At 33.0% G+C, this 15657-nt stretch overlaps 1 protein-coding gene across 3 annotated transcripts; it reads left to right on the top strand.

Annotated features, from left to right (window-relative positions):
• On the top strand, positions 1620-13602 carry LOC109361328 (rho GTPase-activating protein REN1-like). 3 transcript variants are annotated; one of them, XM_019606777.1, is made up of 24 exons: positions 1620-1702; positions 1849-1899; positions 2106-2204; positions 2582-2618; positions 3042-3118; positions 4008-4078; positions 4197-4275; positions 4489-4633; positions 5063-5194; positions 5634-5711; positions 6141-6199; positions 6287-6356; positions 7439-7523; positions 8369-8615; positions 9119-9325; positions 9840-10160; positions 10332-10381; positions 11214-11274; positions 11362-11445; positions 11526-11639; positions 11719-11888; positions 12165-12225; positions 12530-12643; positions 13005-13602. In XM_019606777.1, the coding sequence occupies exons 1-24, from the start codon at positions 1694-1696 to the stop codon at positions 13419-13421; spliced, it is 2838 nt and encodes a 945-aa protein (XP_019462322.1). In that variant the 5' UTR covers positions 1620-1693; the 3' UTR covers positions 13422-13602. The 3 variants fall into 3 exon arrangements, with proteins under 3 accessions (XP_019462322.1, XP_019462320.1, XP_019462323.1); XM_019606775.1 differs by having other exon boundaries at positions 12527-12643; XM_019606778.1 differs by having other exon boundaries at positions 1623-1702; positions 1812-1899; positions 12527-12643.

The following is a 15657-nucleotide window of genomic DNA, read 5'->3' as shown; positions in this document are numbered from 1 at the left end:
GTTTATGCGGCATCATATAGTAGAGATTTGTGCTATTCAAGCATCGTAATAGTCATATCATAAAGTTTTATAGTTTTGTAATTCGTGACAATGTCATATTTTGTCATGTCATTATTTACTTTGTTAGGTTGGCTTTTAGAACTTGATCAACTGTTGCATGAATCAAGTCTTATTATTTACCCAAAATTTAAGTGTAACCTTATGAGTTGATTGAATTATAAAGGGCGAGAACCAAAATGAAACAATTGTGATTTTTTTAATTGTAAAACAAATTTTGAAGTTTTAAATTGTGTTAGGCAAAGAAAAATATAGCCTTCTTTAACAATGAGTTTTAAAGTTTGTGTGAATTATTAGAGTTCAATAATAAAATTAATGGCCATATTTTACCATCTTAAGATAATTTTACAAGCTTTAGATTCTACTCGTTAATTCATATTAATGGTGACATTTTTGTTTGAATTATTATCTTATACATGTCAAGTAGCATGTCTAGAATTGAACTATAAAAAACATTAAGATTGTGGTTGAGGAAAAAGATACTTTTACATAAAGGATAAATATATAAAAAATCTGGATAATTAAAAATCTAAAAAAATAAATTTGTTTTATTGTATTAAGTTATTATTTCAATGATCGAATTTTTTTTCTTTGTATGAAGAATGACAAATAAATTAACATTTTTTAGTATTTGTACCAAGCTTTCTCTCATTACAAAATTTCTCATCATTTATTTTCTAGAAAAATAAACAACTAATTTATCTTTCAATCAAGCAAATGTTTGAAATATTAATAGAGTTATCCCACATTGATTTTTTAAATTATTTAGAAATATTTATCCCATAAAATTGAATATAACCCAACAATTTTTAATGTTGACATTTTTATTCCCCAATTCATAAGGTTCATTTCATGATATTTACGGATGGTAAATATTTACAAAATTTTAAGAATTTGAACTTATAATCTACATGTCACAAAATAAATCATCTCATTGTTGTGTTGAGACTTATTTTTTATTCATTCTTGAAACATATTTATAAATTTGAACAAAAAGATTTTAAATTTCTATTATTAAATATGAAAATTTTATCTCCAATTAAGATAGTTTTTGCATATCTTGTGTAGTTTGATAAGCATCATATTAGAACACAAGAGAACAATTATTATAACCTTCTCAATCATTAATCAGAAGATGTACATAAAATCATTCATAATAAAGCATTAACAATAAAATTAACCACAAATAAAAAATCAACAATAGAGTATAATTAACCACACAAAAGTTATTTTATTAATACATATATTCAACCACGTCATGACATGATGATTGAAACGTGTAGTTTTACATTTTAATTACGGAATTGGAATGCTGTTTTATGTTCTTTCTTAAAAAAAGAGTAGAATATTATTGCCTGTGTTTTTATACCAATAATAAATAAATAAAATAGAATGTTGTGAAAATGACAGAGATGCCCCTGGACGTTATTTTTCCCTCCATTGCGGTGTGTTCGTTGGAGGATGATGACGTGTACAACCGCCACAGAGTTCGAACTCCGAAGATTCCGTTCCTCTGAATACAAATAGCATTTGTGAGAAGAGAGAGAAAGAGATTGAGAATGGGAGGAGAGAGAGTGTGAGAGAGATACAATTCAATCTCTCTCTTTTCTTCTCCTTTTCATTCTCACCACCTTCCATGCTTCAGGTATTATTATATCATACAATGCAATTCCAGAAAACGCTTTTGTTTTTATTATTTTCTGTTTTTTTATAATCTTTGACCTTCATTTTCGTTTTTATCAATATGGGTGCAGGGGTTTGTCTGAAATATACATTTTTTTGTATATATAGTTCTGTGAATTAAGGATCACAGATATGAGTAACAAAAGTGTTGAACCTCAGGTAAATTAAATTTCTGCCATATTCGAACGTTGTATTTATTATTTTCATGCTAATTTCATTTTTTTGTTACGTGTAGTACATATTTTTGTTTTGTCTATTGACTTTTGAGTTTATTAGGATTGTGAATTTGTGATGCATAAATGCACGTTGGTGTTATTTGTGTAAAGTGATGGGGAAACTCATGTTGTTATGTGATTGTTTTGTAGGGGAATGGAAATGGTGGTGCTTCTCTTCCTTCTTCTAATTCTGACCCTCAGCCTGGGCCACCAGAACATATGCGTTCTCATAGTGCCCATGACAATTCGGTAACTGTTTCTCTTTGCAAACTAAGGCATAGAATTTATGATTTTGTGTGAATCCCTTTGATTAGGAAGCATGCATGTGAATGGTTTTAACACCATGATCAAGTTTTGTGTTAATTTGGTGGTCACATAGACACAGCCATTTGTCTCAGTTGCTTCCAAGTAACATGATCATAGAATGTTTTGCAATTGTTCTAGAAATCATTTTTAAATTTAGGTTAAGCCTTTCCTAATTGAGCTTAACCACAATGTGAAGGGCATGAAAATCTAAACATTAGTTTATGCATATCTAAACATTAGTTTATGCATATCTAAACATTAGTTTATTCAATGCCATTTACTTATTACAGTTCGAATTCCTGTGATTTCATCTCTTACAGGTTATCAAGAGTGGGGCACTTTTCATATCTTCTAAAGGTGTGTTACGTTTTACTCCTTTAGTTTATGCATTTGCTTCTAAATAAGTATAAACTTATGTAATTTGGTATAGTGTTTCTATAGAAATGGTACCAATATTGTTAGTCCTAAATGTTTTAAGCCATATGGGAATTGAACATAACTTGAAATGATCTTTAAAGTACAGGTAGGGAAGAAAACTATGTCCAAACCAATATTAGATGAGTAAAACTTTAGAAAATAGATATGCTACATCGGCAGAATAGAAATCATTTATCATGTTTAGTTCTTATAGCTTCAACCCTTAACAACTTAATTGCAGTTTGTATTTTACTATATATAATACTCAAATGCAAAGCTAAAATTTATCTTTTGGCAGAATGACTTAGCTTGATCTTGTGAATTTATATTTATCCCATAGTATTTATTTTTCATGATGTGTAGGAATTGGATGGACATCCTGGAAGAAAAGGTGGTTTATTTTGACGCGAAGTTCACTTGTTTTCTTCAGAAGTGACCCAGTGAGTAATTTTGTCATAAAAAGAAATGAAGTTCATAATTTTTTTGATAGGCTTGAAGTTCATAATCAATTGAATAAACCACATGGTAACTGATCATGAGATTGACTCACTTTGATACTGCAGAACAAAAAATATTTTCTAAATTTCATGTATTTTTCCATGTAGTGTTCTTAAGGATTGAAAGTATATCTGCGGAAGAATTGCTGGGTTTAGTTTTCAAGTTTTTTGTACCTTAGGCTAATGAAGGATAATAGAGTTGGACATAAACTTGTTTTTATTAAAAAAAAAAATTCAGGTGTACTGGACCATCCTTTTATATATATATTTTTTGTCTCCAATCCTATTTTCATAATAAAAACTGTTATAATAAATATATGTTTCAATTTTTTTCTATCAAGCAATAGAGATAGGGATAACTGTACACGTAATATTAGGCATAATAGAATCGCCCACCAACTTTAATTATTGTGTTATTCTTTTGGAACTGGAAACAGAATAGAATATATAAATGATATAGGACTTTAATTCATATTTCATTCCCTTGTCAGACTATTTTATGTTAGGTAAAATATTCAATTTCTGATAGAGACGTTTGTTGGGAGAATCAATCGTACACTCGAAAATGATTAGTTTGTTACACATAGGACATGACAGAATAAGAAACTTGCATGCTATTCTAACAGGTGGACCTTGTTTTTATAAAAAAGGTTACCTCTGGTGTGAGATTTATGTAGGATAAATGTATGCAGTTTTAACCCAAAAGCGAAAGAACTGATTCTAGGATTTGCACTTGTGAACTCATTGGTTTTGGACCTTGTATTTATAGGTTGGTTAAAAATTAAATTTGGCTCAAGTTTATTTCTTTGTAATTCTATTTTCTACTTTTTAGAATGCTGTTTCTCAGAAGGGAAGTGAAGTGAATTTGACCCTTGGTGGCATTGACCTCAACAATTCAGGCAGGTTGGCTTGTTTTACACAATAACTCATTATTAATATTCTGTTTGTTTTCATAATATCACTGCACTAATATTTGTGAAGTTTCTTGATTTCCTGCAACTTAAGTTGTCAAATTTTGTAGTGTTGTTGTCAAAGCAGATAAGAAACTTTTGACTGTACAATTTCCTGACATTCGTGATGGACGAGCATTCACACTCAAGGTGCTTCATTTTTCCCTACAGAAGATAGGGTTTTACAGTTGAAATATTCATTTAGTGAGATTAAGACTTGATTGTTGTTGTCTCAGTTGTTTGACAAATATTAACTATTGAAATAAAGATAGAGGAATATATGAGAATATGAAAATTGTTCTCTGTTGCTAAGGCTTGGCTGTTGTTGTTGCTAATGTATCACTTAATTTGTTAATGCTGCAGGCTGAAACTACTGAGGATTTATATGAGTGGAAGAACGCACTTGAGGATGCTTTGGCACAAGCACCAAGTGCTGGTAATTTGAAGGGGCAAAACAGTTTCTCAAGGAACGATGACATTGATTCATTTGATATTTCTATGGACCAGTGTAAGTTCTTGCTATAGTTTCTTCACATGTATTATTTTCCACCACAATTAGTTCCTCTTGTGAGTACACTGAATGTTGCACATGATCTGTGTATAGCAGTTCGTTAAACCATTAAATGTTATTATGCTAATATTTTTTCAAATAGCTAAGATTGATTCGGTAGTTTTTTGATTTGACGGTTGATCTGAACTTTACATACCCTTATAGAACGGAAGTTGCAGTGGTAATAATTTTGAAGTCTTTGAGGTTAATTTTAAAACTTGCAAGTTTGATTGTCTCCTCTGTACATTTGGGTTAACTCTGCAGTATGTTAGTTTTTGTCACTAACCTGTTGGTTCCAATTTTCTCTGATTCACTATTTTGATATTTTCCTAGTACCTCAGGTATGATGCTTTCCTTTAATATGACTTGTTTGCATTTCCTCTTTAGTGAAGGAAGTGAAGGATAGACGAGAGCCAATGAAATCTACAGTCACTGGCCGACCAATTTTACTTGCTTTGGAGGATGCTGATGGAACTCCAACTTTTTTGGAGAAAGCCTTGAGGTTCATAGAAGATCATGGTGGGTTTTTTTTTCTTTAAGAAATGTTATTGTTCTCAGAGAAAAAGTGGCTTCCATTATCGAGTTTCACAGCATGGATACATTATTTGATCTACCAAAAATTTGACTCTTTTGCATGTCCAGATTGCACTGCTCTACACTTTTCTTTTGAACTAGTTTTTTCATGCTTAGGGAAATTATTTAAATAGATGCTTCAGCTTAAAGCATTATAACAGGCATTTTATCATGAATGCACTATTGATGTATTTTAAACCCAGACTTTGGTTCTTTATTTTGTATAAAATCTTCACCCGACATATTAGTTTCTTCTAATTCATGCTGAGTATTGAGTACCCTTCTTGTATTGTTTACACACGATATAGTGTTAATGATGTGGGTGGGTTAATGTTCTATATCGGTTAATGTGTTTCATATCCATCTAACCAATAGTATAAAATAGGAGCCAAAGTAGAAGGGATCTTGCGACAAGCAGCTGATGTTGAACATGTTAAACATCGAGTGCAAGAATATGAGGAAGGTGTGTTTCTTTTCCTGGATAATATTTGAATTTTATGTTTCTGCCTGGACACTTTTACCCTGTCTTTCCTTCATTTTGATTACATTGTGTGTTGAAGGTTATTCCCACATTTCTACCATTAAAAGGGGTCTTGTCATATTCAGGCATTTCCATGCAAATACACTGAAATATTTGCTGTTATATATCAAACAAAATTCAGTATCCTGTCAGGTAGTAGCGAATTTTGTTGGACTGAGGGGAGTTTCCCTAAATCTACATGAATTTTATTATATGCAAGCCCCTTCCATCCTATGCAAAATAGAATAGCATTGAGTATGAAGTATACTAGAGTTCCGTTGCATACATTTTTCTCGTCCTTTCTTTTTTCCCTTTTCTTTTTATAAAGTTAACCATCAAATTTAAGTTCATGCATATCCCATATGGTTGCAGGAAAAGTTGATTTTTTGGAGGAGGAGGAGGACGCCCATGTTATTGCTGATTGTGTTAAGGTATCTTCATGATAAACTGCATGGCTTATTCCATTATCTAGCTCATAAGCTAAAATTATAATTTCTTATTTTTTTATAAATTTACAGTATGTAATCCGGGAATTGCCATCTTCTCCTGTCCCTGCATCTTGTTGCAAGGCGCTGTTAGAAGCTTGTCGTAAGTATTGTATTACCTATTCCATCTTTATCTAATAGAAGTTTATAGTAATTACCAAGTCACCCACTATTCATTTTACTTCTTTCTGCTGTTTTTGTGTTTAAGCAACCATCATATATGAAGATGATAGGAACAATACCTATTCGAAATACAGAAACAACACCTAACCGAAAGGAGGATGGCTTAATTAGAATTGAAAGAGAAATACAGAGAATGGAGAGTGAAGACAAAAATATAAGAGCAAACTGCTCCCAGCAAGGAAAAGTATTGACCTTTAGTCATATTCTCATCTGACAAATACTGATAGGAACTAACATTTACTTGATACAAATTGACCAACCGAAGGGGCTAAACCCCTTACAGTAGAGGTAATCCTCTAGAAAAACCCAGAAAATAGCAAGAATGGTCAACGAGAAAACTAGTGAGAGAGAAAGATATAGCAATGAACAATTGAACATTAAGGGAGACGGTGAACAATCCTTCCCAGGTCAAGGTCTCCCACACTCTAAGTCCAATCTGTGTTATCCCCTCAACCTACTCTATACAAATGTTCTTCCCCTTTCCCTCAATCACATCAGAATCTTCGGCTCCATTCATTATTTGCCACCTATCTTTTCTGTTATGCTCCCTGTTCTCTGCACTGACCAAATTCCCAACTGTTCGAATTACAGATCCTTCCTTCCATTTCCTTCATTATTTCAATACATCCCAACTTCCTTTAGTCCAAGACCCCATTCTTTTCCTTTTCTTTTATATATATATATTGCCAAATACCCAAAACATGACACAAGATAAAACATAAACAAAGTTCATAGAACTTGAGGCTGAGGTTGCAGGTTCCAAACCAACATACCATTTCTTTCCAATGAAAATTATTTTGATATCTCACTTACATATACAAATTAATGTGCAACAACTAAAGATTATTTTCATACTCACTACCATATAGGGCAATAAAGAAACGGACTACGGGACATTTTGGTTCTGAAAATTGCATTTAATGCTTTCATAATCTTTTTGATTTATATGGATCTTGTGAAGTTTAATTTTCCTTTATCATTTGAACCTGTCACAACTATTAGGAACTGGACGTGCCAATAGGGTTTCTGCCATGCGCATTGCAATATGGGATACTTTTCCTGAGCCAAACCGCTATTTATTGCAAAGGTATTTGATCAAATTCCTTTTCCGTTTACTATTCCTTTTCTCTTGTGAGAACTAAGTGCTTGTTCTTTTTAGGCAGTTACAAGATTGGTGCTATCATTGCTATCTAATACTGAACTTCAGCGTTATGATTTCTGTAGAATATAATCCACATGTATGAATAAATATTGAGGGCTTATGCTAATCTTCCCAATTTAACACATAGAAGACAAGCCCGCTGAAGACATCAATCCTGTATATTCCAAGACTGTGCAATTGAACCACAAAATTACTAAAAAGTCACACATTGAGCTTATAGTGGTCGGAAATATTTTAATTAATGCAGTAACTGAATAACTAAGGAAAAGAGGATTATTAAGGCTTAACAAGCGAGTCTAAACATCTATATTTGATACCACATTGAATCATCAGTTATTATGCCTCTTCCATAAATGAGCTCAGCCATGTTAAGAAACTCAACAGTCAACACAATACTTGGGTCTTGGAATCTGTCTTGACATTTAGATATGGGAGACTACTGAATGATACTCTTGGACATGATGTTGATCATTGTTTTCAATCTTTCTATATATGGAGTGTACATTCTAGTCCTGTTGGCAATGTCTCTGCAACATAATGTATGAGTCACAGAAATATATTAATTATATTCCATGAGATGTAAGTTCAGTTCTTACACTTATGGTTAACAGATGAGTGAACAAACAAAATGGATTTGTATTTTTTTCCTAGCCAACCCCACTAGTGGGTTAAAGGCTTGGTTGTTGTTGTATTTTCTTTTTTTCCTTTTTTTGCCAAATTTACTTTTCTGTTATTTAGCTCTTTTTTCTGACAGAATTATTCATGTACAGAATACTCCTGATGATGCAAGCTGTAGCTTCCCACAAAGCTGTGAACAAAATGAGCTCATCAGCTGTGGCAGCTTGCATGGCACCATTACTTCTTCGTCCTCTTCTAGCTGGAGATTGTGAGATTGAAAATGATTTTGATGTAGGTGGTGGTGATGATTCTATTCAACTTTTACAAGCAGCTGCTGCAGCTAACCATGCTCAAGCGATTGTTATCACCTTATTAGAAGAATATAGCAGCATATTCGGGGTAGGTAATTATATTGATATTTCTTTTTGCATGCCTTCATTTTATAATGTATGCATCCAGATTGCATTCGTCTCTACATCAATAATGGGTCATTTATGTTTTGATGTCGGTAAGTTGAATCACACTTGTCTTGCTCTACAATTTTTTTTCCAAATATTCTAAGGGAAACTATCACTTCTTTACATTGTCAGCTGCTACGAAATATCTTTGCATGTATTTGAATGAGTTGTTCTCAATTTGAAACTAGTGATAAGGTGCATCTTTTGATGAATCTTTATATCAGCTAAGAATGTCACAGTATGGTTTGTCATGCTAAATCTCTCCTCCCCTTATAACCGGGTTAAAATCAATGTAGACTTTTTCATGTTTAGACATCGGATTCTATAAGCAGAGTGGCTCTCTGGCGCTCTTTCACTAAAATATATGCCTCTTCTAATTATATTATTTTCTAGTTCTCTATACTACTGTCTATACAGATTCCTAAGATATTAGTATTCTAACAGGAAGGTTCTGAATATCCTGGCCCTGAAATGTTCACCGACTCAGAAGAGAGTGGATCTGAGAGTGAGGAGGCTACTGATGATGATGATTATTATGACGATGATGAAGAAGATGAATCAATACAGGAGTCTGACGATGAAGAAGATATTGTTAGTCAAACAGACAGTGAGACTGGAGACTCTATGGCTAATGATGAGTATGATGATAAGGTTGGAGCCTTATTTTTTTATGACAATGTGATGAAATTATGGTAAATAGGTTTGCCATTAAGCATATCCATTTCATTATGTAGACGGAGTAGTACTCTTCAATTGAATATGAAAGAATTTTGAGTTTTACCTAAAATCACTTTTGGGTAAACAACCTAATTAAGTGCATATTCAATAAGGTTTTTTGAAATAAGCTAAAATGAACTTACTATATAAGCTTTTCGTAAGCTTACTTTAATAAGCTAAAAAGACTTATAGGAAGGTCCTCAACTATTTTTTATACTATTTTCGTAAGCTTATTTTCATAAGCTATTCTCATAAGCCAAAATAAGCTTTCTCTATAAGTTCTTCCAGAAAATTACCAAACCTTACATCATTTTCTTTAATTATTCACTTTCCATCCTCAACTGACCTTAGTTTTCATTTTATCCTTTGTATTGCTAAACATGCTATTCCCCTACCTTAGCTCCCTAAATGCTATAATAACTAGAATATAATTTTGTGCGATGCACAGGACAATGGTCTTTCTAGATCGAGTTCAACATCCTCAAAGGTGAGTGAAGATCTTGAAGTTGATCAGATATTGTCATCAACTTCACTTGAGGTCTCACCGCCTCAGTGTGAAGATGTCAAAAGCTGTGAAAATGTCACAAGCCCAATTAAGACCGCTTATGCAAATGAGTCCAGTATGCACATTGATATAGTTGGAGATTTATCCACTGACCAAACTACAATGCATAATTCAAATTGTTCTAGTCCTTCATGCATGGAAAAATCTATAGCCATGCCCAATGAACCAGCAACTCGGCGCTGCACTATATTCGGGCGAACCGCTGTGAGTAAATCTTTTCGTGATTAATGATGTGATTTTTTATCTTTATCACTTTCACTAAATTGGTTAAAGCTTTATATGATTCCACTTAATTTCTTACTTCACTTCGAGACTCGTAAACTTGACTTTATTCTACAAATTTTGAGTTTAAGTAATACTTTGTAATATGTCCAGGCAAGGAAGAACCTTTCCATGGAATGCGTTAATTATCCTGATGAAGATGAGTAAGTAGTTGATATCTATCAATCATGTCAAATTGTCATGGTATCTTTGTTGCTCCTCTGTTTCTCATTTGTTGCCAATTGAGCTGTTTTTCTTGAAGTTTCTATTCGAAGAGAATATGGAGTTTTTTCCTTCCTGTGATTGATCAGAGCATGATATATTTGAGTGATACACTGCAAGGCCTTATAATGTTCTTTTTAAATCATATATATCTGTAGAGTCTTTGAGGAACATAGAGAATCATGCATGGATAGAGAGTATACACGAAATAAATATCAAAACCATGTAATATCTAAGAGAGAGTGTAATGGCTAATTAAAGTATTCAGTCATTTCAGTGTTCTAATATGTCTCAGAGAAGTGCATGATTTATTTTTATGTTGCTAGGGAAATAGTATCATGTACAAATTCATCTGGATTTCCATAAATTCTAAGATAAAAACCCAGCTGTTACCTCTTTTTTGTCAAGAACCATGGAAATTTGATCAGGGGAGAAATTGACTTCCTCTGGCTCCACTGTTTTTCCATCATTTGAGTCCAAATTATTTCCACCAGAGTGACTCTGTCCATTGTTTATTGTTGGATATCCTTTTAACTATATTAAGTATCTTTTATTAGAACAGTGTTCCCTAAATTATTAATTTTTCTTTTCCGAAGTTTATAGTCACTTATTACAAGTCCAAAGCAAATACTTCTTAATGATATTCTAAATGGTGATCAGACCTTGCTGTGAATGATGTGATTTAATGTGGAGCATTTACTTAAAAATGAGCAGACTCTTACTATTTTCTTCACTTTACTCCATCCACTAATTCATGTTCCTTACCATACTTAGAGCTGAAATTGAGAGACTTGAAGATTTGAAGACAGAACTGCAAAACCAAATCACAGAGGAGGTTGATATTTGATTTTCTCATGTTAACCTTGTTTATGAGTGTCATAAAACTCTGAAGCCAATCATCCATCTTTACTTCTGCTTCTAGGTGAAGGAAAATACAAAGCTTCAATCTGATGTAGAAAAACGGAAGAAAGCCTTGCAAGAGCGTCATCTTGCGCTTGAGAGAGATGTAAGTTCATTATGAGAGAACATCCTACTCCCTATGCTCCTACTGCTATCCAGACTCCGTTCCCTGAAATCTCTTTACAGGTGGCTAGACTACAGGAACAGTTGCAAAAGGAGAAGAGTTCTCGGGCAACTCTTGAAGCAGGACTCAAATTTCCTCAAAAACCCTTGTCTGATTTATCCAGTATTGATGAAAAGGTTAGTTTATCTCACTTGTAAGTGGTATATAATGTGTTTTGGTAATGCATCAAATCCTTAATCTGCAAAACATCCACAGACCAAGGCAGATCTTGAGGAATTAGTGTTGATAGAAGTAGATCTTGCCAACTTAGAGCAGAAAATTGATGACCTTGGGGTGCGGCTTAATTTACAACTCGAGCGGAATTATGGACCTATATTGGATTGCTTCATTCAACCCCAACAGATATCAAACCATGAAAGAAACCTGTATGTTTATGACATATGAGCTCGTTACTACATACTTTTCTCTTACTTTTACATGACCACATTCCTAATTGCTTCAGTTTTCGTTAAAAAAAGTTCTATGAACATTTCAGCCTGCATCTACTTAGATTCTGTTGAAGGCCTTTTGGCACTTCAAAATAGATTCTATAGAAAGAATTTCTGTTATTTGTTATTTGTCTGCTCTGGGCTGCTTCTGTCTCTGGGGTGACTGCATTGATAATTAAATTTTACCTTCTTCAATGGGAACATACTTGACAGGAAGAATAAGCCAGATACTGAAGTCACAGCCACTTTGCAATATGAGAGGTCAACAAGTAAGGTAAAATCCCACATGTTGATTAAGAGTTTGTTCTGTAATCTCTGTCATAAGTACAAAATCAATGCTTGAGGATCTGGTTAGTTTTGGATGGATGTAACAGATAAATTTTAGTCATCCATGGCATATCTTTACCCTTTACCATGAATTCTGTGTAAATCTAGTGCAAAAAATAAAGTTATTATCCCCTTTCTTTGTAAGGGGTCTAACAGATTTATGGGAAAGTGAGCAAATGTGATGAACGATGCTTGATAGTAATTTGGAATTTTGTCATTTGTTGAACCTGATATTTGCAATGGTACAGCAGGACACTTATTTTGCTGGAGCTGGAAATTTGAGTGAGAGAAGGGCAGAGTCAAAGACAAAATCTTTATCAAACAAACATCCACCTACATCCAAGAAATCTGGTACTAGGGGTGAGGTAGGTTTCCTAAACTTGTAATCAGCACTACTAAATTTTGTTGAAGGGACATGCATTGCCACTGCCAGTACTTAGTTTTTTTTTATTAAGATTTTATGGTACTTAGTTGATGCTTCTTGATAATAAAAATTCTTGATTCTTTTTATCCATGATATTGCTACCTTTTTACATCATCGATATTTTAGTAATTAAGGGAGTGGATGAGATTGTCAACTTACTCCATCCAAGATAAAATTTGAAGTTTGATTGAAAGTAGCTAAACTAATTGTTATGACTAGTCATTTCCTTTTGAGTGAATAGCCTTACTATATTGCAATTCAACAGGCTGCATAGACTTATTTATGAAATTGTTGTACAACAGGGAGCAAATTCCACTACTTCTGCACTGACGAAACTGTCATCCAAACTAAACTTTTTGAAGGAGCGCCGTTCAAGTGAAGGCCATGAGTCCCCGAAGCTGGAAAAAGTATCTGAACTTCTCCTACCACTTCCATCCCCCAAGAAGTCTAGAGGATATGAGTTTCACCTACCACCTCCATCCCCGAGTAAGTCTCGAGGATATGAATTTTACCTACCACTTCTATCCCCGAAATCCAGTAAGTCTCGAGGATATGAAATTCATTCTCCAAGAGGTCCAGGCAAAGAAGGTGAATCACTCCAACATCCGGAGAAATTTAGAAAATCGGATAGTCAACCAGGCCATCACCCAGATAGACAGAACCAACATCCACCATTATACTTGAGAAGAGGAAAGTCAGAAGGCCACCATCACTCATGAGTCTTACAATGTGATGATTAGAAGGTTACACAAAACAAAATCCACATGATAGGAAGCCATTGCAATCATTCAGCACCATTCATGTCCAAGTGTGGCATTGCTATGTCTTAGACAAGTGGTTTATGAAATGACAGTAAGAGAAGAATCCTTCTCTGATATGGTTAGCACAAAGGGCTATTTTTTAAAAGAAGCATCACACCATTTACCCCAAAATGCAATATTTAAAAGGCATAGTCCAACCATGCCCATGACATAAACCAAGCTATATGTAACATAAACTATGCTGGACCACATCAATTGTCCCACTAATTTGTGTTACTCCATGTGTCAAAAAGTTTGATTAGCCAGAAAAATATTTAATAATTTCAATTTTAACTTAAATATTTTTTTTAACCACTCAAAATTGATGGTACATGAAGTGATACAAAAAGTGGGACATCAGATGTGCTTCCAAAACATGCTGGTGCTGGCTGAGAGTATGTTGGTCTTGTTATTGTTACCTTACCCTATTGGTTAACTGCAATAATGTTAAGTTGCTTGGCCTAAGCTGGCAAAACATTTTGCAGATAAACCTTGGCCAAGTTCCTTTAGTAATATAAATTAGACGACCTCATGTACCCAAAAAAATCTGGATGCAATTCAGAGTCCCATTAAACTTACCTGCATATGTAACTGGCAATATATATCAATATCCGGATATAAAAAAAAGTGAAAATAAATGTCCACTATAGTTAAGGAGTAATATTCAATTTAAGGTTTGTGTAAGAAAGTTGGTGTTCATTGTAAAGCTTTCAGTGCATTAAATACCCAAAGAGCTTCACCTTGACACTAAAAAGATTATTCACTTTTTATTAAAATCCCATGACAAATAATATTAATGGTTAGGGTTTTCGCTTAGATGTCTAATTATATTCCAGAAGATTGATAAATCTCTCATGCAGAAATATACTATCAAAACATTATAAAAAAGGTGACAAATAAAGTTAAAATTATTAATAAGACCGTTTCAATTTTCATTAGATCTTAGAATCATTTTTAATAGTACAAAAAGATGATAAACTTATATAGATAGGTGAAGAAATAAGAGGATGTAAAAGAAACAAAGTAGAACTGATCTTACGAACAGTTTGATAATAAGTTCCATATAATTGAAATATGCAATTGGCTAATGGTCATTTTTGCCATGACAAATGTTTCAAGTGGACTTCAACCCCAACATATATATACGTATATACATATACACCTATATATATGTGTGATAGAATTACTATGGATGGCAAAAGTCTCAGTATCAAATAGAAATGTTTGAATATATCATCCCTACTTGTTCATATAACTTAGACCAGTTAACGGTTTACTTACAATTATATACGGGCCATTATATGTTGTTGTTATTACAAATCTTAGATGCCTATTCATGTAAATGATAACTTGTCTTATTATATAGTTCTTTTCTTCATATCCTCACACATGAACATCACCACCATAGTCATATCAATGACATCATTTTTTGGTGCATACTAAATGTTGGACAAAATAAAATTTTATTATGATCTATCATACCACCAAATGGGATCTATATTTTAGCATGGTTTATTCTCATCCTTACCACCAAATGGGATCTACCAACCTAAAAGAATAGTTTGAACTTACAAATAAATAACCTTAATTAACCTCATTGCTATGTTGGATATACTTCTAATATATCTATGCAATGAAGCAATCTTCAATTGAACTTTGTTTGACGGATGTTTATAGCTTTTCTAATATAGTATGTGGTAATCTAGATCATTAAATGCATTAATGAATGATAGATTAAGATTGTTACACTCAATTATTAATCTATATCAAAATTTATCTAGATATAAACACATTATCAAAATTTATCTAGATGTCTCTTCCATATTCGATGTGTGTAATAAATACAAAAACTTAACTATTTTTGGATAAAATCACTATGTTATTAGAGCTCACGCATCTTATTCTAATACAATGTTACATATATGCCATTTCCCATGCAAGAGTTGTCAAGAAACACGTGTTGGAGCTCTCAAGTTGTTTGAATTGGAATGTATAATGTTGTCGTGGATAGGAGTATCACTTGTTCTCTTAATTTTTTCTTTATTTTTAATATAATATATTGCTGATAAAAATAAAAATAAAACATGTGTTGGTCTAATTCTGAAACTTCATGAGATGTACTTTTGCTATTTCTCTTTAGAATTGGTTGGATGCT

The sequence above is a fragment of the Lupinus angustifolius genome, chromosome LG11 (genome assembly GCF_001865875.1).
Source record: "Lupinus angustifolius cultivar Tanjil chromosome LG11, LupAngTanjil_v1.0, whole genome shotgun sequence".
Taxonomy (NCBI): Eukaryota; Viridiplantae; Streptophyta; class Magnoliopsida; order Fabales; family Fabaceae; genus Lupinus; species Lupinus angustifolius.
The sequence above is the reverse complement of the archived record's forward strand: the minus strand, read 5'-3'. Positions and strand labels throughout refer to the sequence as shown.